General features: G+C 34.9%; 1 protein-coding gene across 1 annotated transcript in view; it reads right to left on the reverse strand.

Annotated features, from left to right (window-relative positions):
* The window catches only part of LKRSDH (lysine ketoglutarate reductase/saccharopine dehydrogenase), a 32,288-nt gene that overhangs the window by 13,318 nt on the left and 11,470 nt on the right, over nucleotides 1–7,500 (reverse strand). The window contains exons 2-9 of the mRNA XM_043025367.2: nucleotides 6,879–6,967; nucleotides 6,400–6,555; nucleotides 5,932–6,108; nucleotides 5,533–5,685; nucleotides 5,089–5,314; nucleotides 4,488–4,615; nucleotides 4,137–4,262; nucleotides 1–86 (exon numbers count right to left, since the gene is read on the reverse strand). The exon at nucleotides 1–86 is cut by the window's left edge and continues 63 nt beyond it. Coding sequence (XP_042881301.1) covers nucleotides 1–86; nucleotides 4,137–4,262; nucleotides 4,488–4,615; nucleotides 5,089–5,314; nucleotides 5,533–5,685; nucleotides 5,932–6,108; nucleotides 6,400–6,555; nucleotides 6,879–6,959 — 1,133 coding nt within the window. The 5' untranslated portion in view covers nucleotides 6,960–6,967. The remainder of the gene's footprint in view (nucleotides 87–4,136; nucleotides 4,263–4,487; nucleotides 4,616–5,088; nucleotides 5,315–5,532; nucleotides 5,686–5,931; nucleotides 6,109–6,399; nucleotides 6,556–6,878; nucleotides 6,968–7,500) is intronic.

The raw sequence follows: 7,500 nt of genomic DNA on the forward strand, positions 1-7,500 counted from the left end.
TCGGACATGAACTCGATAGAGCCGCCGGGATCAGCTGAGACGTCACAGATGGCCAACATGCGGTGCGGTAATGCGGGGGATCCGATCTAATTGCCAAAAAAAGAGGTAAAGAGACAATTAAGACATTCGCTCATCGAACGGAACAGTACCACTAGGAGAAGGGAATATACTTGTACGGGGTTCTTTACACGAGGTCGAATTGCCACAAAGGGATCAAAGATACGTGCTGGTCGAAGGGCTTTGTCCCAGAAGGAGATAGGAAAATGCCCTCGCGAGGTTGTTTGTTTGTAGAAGATGGTTTCATGTTGAAACTCTAATCATGTCTAAGACTAGGGATAATCCGTAATTGAATTGAATCCCTTTAAATAGTAAGCTCTAAATAGTAAGAAGTTACCACTAATACTAGGCCGTACCTTCATTTGATGTCATGTCAGTTTACACCTGAATAGTTAAAGATTACCTCATGTCACTGAGGTCATTCCAAAGGACCCGGACACGGCCATACTTGCATAGAATGGTCTTTAGTCACTTATACTCGTATACTCACATATTTCGAGTTTTTTTTCTGGCATAGGAGAATATATGGAAATTTGTAAACTTCTTAAAGAAGCACTATACACACACACACACACATACACACACACATATATATATATATATATATATATGTATGTATATGTATGTATATATATATGTATATATATACATATATATATATATATATATATATATATATATATATATTTATGTATATGTATATATATATAATATATAATATGTACACACACACACACACACACACACACACACACATATATACATACATACATACATACATATATATATATATATATATATATATATATATATGTATGTATGTATGTATGTATGTATGTATATATATACATATGTGTGTATGTGTATATATATATATGTATATATTATACATATATATATATGTATATATATACATATATATACATATACATATATATATATATATATATATATATATATATATATATATATATATATATGTATATATATGTGTGTGTGTTTGTATGTACGTGTGTGTGTGTGTGTGCGTGTGCGTGTGCGTGTGCGTGTGCGTGTGCGTGTGCGTGTACGTGTGCGTGTGCTTGTGTGCACCAAGTTCATATTTAGGCTTAAAGTAAACAAGTTTCAGCCCAGGGTCACGTATCCGAAAGGAGTGGCCCGTTTTTTGCATTACGGCTGTGGCATAACAATGATTTTCCATGATAAACATCCAAACTCAAATTCACTAACACAATTAAGTATGGGTCACATTGATAGACAAACTGAGAAAAGGCGTCACTCATTCCATGGTTTGACCGGAAACTGGAGCTTTTCTGCTCGAGTCCTGCTGTTTACACGCTCGTTTTTTCTATCAACACTCGCCCATTGGGATTCCTCACCTCTCATAGCTGTAGGCCCCTCCATTTATAAAGCCAGATATCATGTATATATGTATGTATGTATATATATGTGTATATATATGTATGTATGTATATATGTATATATGTATGTATATATATATATATATATATATATATATATATATATATATATACATATATATATATATATATGTATATATATATGTATATATATATATATATATATATATATATTTTTTTATATATTTTTTTATATTTTTATTGTGTGTGTGTGTGTGTCTGTGCGTGTGTGTGTGTACAATATTTTTAGACATTTATTTTCACACTCAAAATTCTAATCACTTGTATAACAGTCTCACCAAAAACATGAAGAATTTAGAAATATACATTTTTAATGTGTAACTGTACATTCTACACAATAACCCACTTTAGACACAAGTCTAACTCAGTTTAGGGTTCAAGTTCATACACTAATCTACACATTACATTAATATTTACACTAAAAATACTTTCCTACTTTTGTAATAGATTAATAACGATATTATGCAGTATTAAAAAAAATGGAATAAATTGAGAAACATCAGAAAAATAGTCTTTTTGTAGGATTTTATGGCCACAGTCCTGTATGTGGGTGAAAGGACTTTTTTAGTGCCTAATGTAGTGTTAGGGGCACTGCATCATCTTTGAATAGCCATCGTGTTTTCCTACTAATTAATTATTGGTTGTACATGGATGATAATTACGTAACTGCATACCACTTTTACGAATAGCGGTGTATACCACACATATTAAATGTAGAATAAACTCTATCTTATATAACAATCATTACAGACGCGAGATGAAAGTAAGAGGCAAAAATCCTGCTCACATTTTCCTTTACAAAACCAGAAAAACATCAAGCCAGAAAATGTGCTCTCTTATACAGAAAACGGATGGTGTACACAGATATACAATAACCAAACATGCATCATTATTCAAACACAAAAAGCCTGTGCAATATTGGTAGCCTCAGAGGAGACGTTGCCTGGTGGCTTGCATCATCGCCATCCCCTTAGTTCTTATAAGGGAAGTTAAGGTGAAGTTAGGTGACAAGGACAGGGAAGTTATGTAACGAACTTTTACTGGAGGAACTACGAATGACAAGTAACAAAGGTTGTATTTAGAAGTGGGGTGGTTGATGCAATAATTCAGTTTGTTTCCTTTTTTATGTGCGATTTCTTCTATCAGGTCTACTATCAATAGCCAGACTTTATATACAGATTTTTGACCATCGGATGATTTGCTTCTGAATACACCTTGTTCTTTAGCATTTTGGAAATGGAGTTTGTCAGAAATCATAGTGCAAACTTGTGCAAAGGGGATTCAGCCCTATTCAAACACAGCAGTCACAAAACCATACTGTTCTGTGGCCTCGGTTGCATGAATTGGCTAGTCTGATAATGCGTTCAAATGCCAAACTAGAACTCCCGTATTCCAGCGCACTGTAAAACGTATGTATACTTCATTTTTTCACGCACCAAAACTTATTACTAATGGTACTTTATATTTGAATCGGAAATGATATTTGTGGATAAGCTAAGAGCTTGAATTTCAGTTCATTCCCTGATAAACAAAATTAAGACTTTTCAGAAGCACGGTAACATATATGTGGTGTATCAAACGAAATGATCATTGATACTAGTAACGGTAATTTAAACTGATTAATCTATATACTTTTTTATATAAAATATGCATATAAAATGCTAACCCTGACAAATGGAAGACAACACTAATTTTTAACATTTCAAAATACAATCAGGGTGAATATCACAATCTTGGACACAACTTCAAAGTTTTCCAAGCAACCTACTTCTAAAACGAATATTTGGTACAAATAATACATGACGTAATCGGCAAAAAAAAACATACTAACGACAATTCCCTCATTCTTTGTAGGGGCCAACTGACTGTATGCTTTCATGAGGTCAAAGACATCTACTATAGCCTACCATATTTTCGTGTTCTGCAGAGCTGTGTGTTACCATTTTACGTTCCTCCATACTTATGATTCCATGCTTTGGCTGTCTCAGCTTCTGCTGCTGTATTTGATGAAGTGGAAGAAATGTCATTTTAACTGTAATCTAATGGGGCATTCAAACAGCTGCCATTTCTGGAGACTTGGGCTGTGCAATTTTAGTTCTTATGGTTATGATCTAGTTAAAGAATATTCATGTCGCGTTACTGATCATTTTTATCTTTATCTTAGTTATTATCACAAAGGTCTGGATCGTACACAATACACATAGGGACTTGCATTAGTAGATATTCCATTGCCCAAAGAAGTCACAGATGATAAGAGAACACATAGTAAATCCGTCTTATCTGCGATATATGTCAGTTATACAAGTGTATACCTTTGACTGAAGCATTGCTAAGACCTCAGGTTAACGCAGGTGGAATGATTAACCGACAGTTCACGACAGATATACCAATTACCTTAGACGCACAGAACATACATTTTGAAGACCAAGAATAATAAAACTGAAAAGTTCTGGCAAAAAAAAAAATATATATATATATATATATATAATGAACTAATCTGATTTTGAAAACAGTTATTTCACCTTTTAAGCAAATCTGCTCCGGATATTGTGAGGGTTTCGTGTTATTGAGTCAAAACGTGCTTCCGTTATTCATGGAATATATATACATTTTGTTTAATAGAAAGATCTATCTTACCGATGTGGGGAGCCATGGAGTGTAGACTGGTTGCAGAAGGTACTTTGCATCCGGTATAGTTAATAACTTAGGAGAGTTCACTGCCCAGTATATGCCATTCACGATCACAGATGCATATGGGGCTATCTGTGGGGAGAGTTAGTGAGTTTATAAATGTGCATAATTAATTATATACAGCTAAAACTAAAAGACAGCCATGCAAATATAATGTATTCAAACAAAATGAACACATACAATAATAAACAAAACACGAGTATATAACCACATGAAAAGACTGAAAAGAATATCAACATTAAAAAGAGCAGAAAGATTAAAAAAACAGAACACAATTGAGACTTAATTCCTTCGTACTTTGTGAGCAAAAACTGAAATGTATCTCTCGGGGTGTTCCTCGTACTCCACGGCGTCGTATTTGCCTCCGTCTTTCCTCACCAGATGGTCTTGGCGGCTGACCTCACACCCGTACATCTTGTTCAAAGCTGTTGGTGAATGTTGGCGTTAGGTGGAATGTACGAGGCGTTTTTTTCACGTAATATCAAGCGAGGTACATGGATATAAAGCAGTTACTAGTGAACAAGATTCCTGTAATGAAAATACTGTATTTTGTAATATTGTATCAGATGCTTACTAATGTTAAATATATATAGATATAGATATAGATACATAATATATATATATATATATATATATATATATATATGTGTATGTATTTATATATATGTATATATAGATATAGATATAGATATACATAATATATACATATATATACATACATATATATATATATAGATAGATAGATAGATAGATAGATATAGATATATATATATCTTTGTGTGTGAGAACCACTTGTATTTCCGTTTATGTAAAACTCCTAACCAATGAAAGTAACCTCATGAAACCCACAGTATCAGTTTGTGAGTAAGCAACATAAAAGACAAGAATCCCCTCTTACATCCGTGTTCGGAGACCTTCTTGAGTGCCTGGACGCTGACATATTCATGAGGAAGATCCTGAAATATTTCTTGTGCTCCTTGCGACACGTTTCCAGTCCCCGTGAACACGAAAGTCAGCGGACCTATGGACTTGGGCATCATTCCCAGGGAGATTTCGTAGCCTGTGTCACGGATGGACTGTCGGGCCATCTCTGTGTTGCGGTAGTTATGTGCAGGTCCTATGTGCTGGAAAATAACGATTACAATTGATAACATAGATTGTACTTATCATTGACATAAAGCTGTATGTTTGTCTGTGTTTATATTTGATTTCATGATTTCTCTTCAGTTGCTAAACCCAATGGTATATGGATTCTCTGCCTTGAGGCTTTCGTTATCAGAGACTTAAACTACTTTCTTTTCTTTTCTTTTTTTTCATTCAAACGAAATGGCTACCAACCTACCATAAAAGGTGTGTGGTGACCCAGAGCCAAGAGTCTGAGACCAAGACCGTTGAGGATATTGATCATTCCCGCCACACCTGCGTATTTTCCGAAGGCGACCACTCGCTGGCCGCTTTCGTCGCACATCCTCTCGTAATCGATCAATCTGATGTTCTGAGAGATAAAATTTAACCCATTTGATTTTTAATTGGTTGAATGTGTATCTGTTTAGTTGAATGCTGTTTAGTAATAAAGAGTGAAGTTTTGTTGTTTACTATTTTTCTGATAATGAACATTTCTAAAGTGAAAATTTAATTGGACATAATGGATGAGATATCATCATATAAAGAAAATTACTATCTCAAAACAAACCAAAATAAGATCTAAAACATGAAATCTACACACGAAATAAATGCAAACCTTTTCTAAAATGGCATCCAGGAGGGGCATATTTGCCTCTTGTGCTTTGATAGTATGCGAGAAGAAACAGTATGTGCGGTTGGGTATTAGCTGATCAATGGGTACTTGTTTGACTCCTATGACGACGGGCGCTTCACTAATATCTTCTTGTATTTTCGCTCCTGCATTTTGGTAAGCCTGAAAAAAGTTGTTGTTTTTATAATTAAATGTCATATACTAATCAAATGTATATACTAAGAAACAATGGCGGAAAGCAGGGTTGGGGGTTTGTAATGCACTGATGATTATTTTTTTGTCCCCTGCATCATGTAAGCATTTTTTTCTTTATTTCTCAGTTATAGTTTATCATCAGAGATATTTTAGCATAAATTTTCACCTGCATCGGAGACGTATTTTGCAAACCCTCTGAAACAGATAAAACAGAATCACATATGTGTTACGGGACCTTCAATGACTGATATATCTAACCTGCATGGGGTAGGCACGTCGGTTAGATGGCTGAACGATAACCTTGACTCCATCTTTGACCAGCTGTCTGACCTGTGATGGTCCCAGAGGCGCTCTTCTTTCCCACACGCTCTGGTCTTCACGTCTGATAGCCAGCACACGACCTCGTACATTTCGCTGTTTTATATTGAGAAGAAAAAAAAAGATTGTTACTTCAATGTTATTTTAAGTCCTCTTTAGATATTCAGTGGAACTAACAATGATTTGAACAAGCAGTGTTGTTTTGGTATTTGTCTGTTTGTTTTCTTCAAGGGCGTGTGTGTGTGTGTGTGTGCATGTATGTGTGTGTGTGTGCCTATTTTAAAGTGATTATAGATATAAATTGCACAAGTTGTTGCTTCATTTGCGCGTTTAAATATGTGTATATGAACATATTTATAAAAAAAAAGAAAAATCAAATGACTGCATCCAATGTAAGAGCAAGGTGGCCAGGTACTCACACTGATCCACCTGCGTGCCAAGGCCGAGTGCGAGGGCAGGCACCGTGCCACTGCAGGCCCGGCGCTGAGCACGTGCGTCATCGTGAGTCCTGGGGAAAGAAAACAGTGTTAATCTAATTTCCTTCCACGCTTGTTAGAAAGGCTATTTTCCTGTTAGAATAGATGTGAGAATATTGCTTGAATTATGTACTCTGACTTGGTGGCTTTTTCATTCGGAATTTACATTTTTGTAGGCAAAAAATGGCAATATTGGTCAATTATGTAGATATGTGAGAGGTCTGCTTATTCATCTATTAATATCTATTGTAAAAACTTTCGTGCGTCTGTAGGAAAGTTCATTCTCTTGCTGTTAGTTTCTTAACTCTTTGAAATAAATTTTACTAAAATGGAATGAAGTTCACGCACGTAATAAGAGTCCTGATGGTATGAAAAAGATAGCACTAAGATGTTCATATAATTGACACCACGTGACCTTTTACGGAAGAGGTCTGAGATGCCTGTTTCCGGTGTGACCTTAAGTGACACAGTGACCTCAAATTCAGGTCAAATGTATTTTCATATACAGTGTGTATATATATATCTATATATATATCTATATATATATATATATCTATATATATAT

This window comes from Penaeus japonicus, unplaced genomic scaffold (assembly GCF_977035675.1).
Source record: "Penaeus japonicus unplaced genomic scaffold, GWHDUDI00000001_assembly GWHDUDI00000026, whole genome shotgun sequence".
Taxonomy (NCBI): Eukaryota; Metazoa; Arthropoda; class Malacostraca; order Decapoda; family Penaeidae; genus Penaeus; species Penaeus japonicus.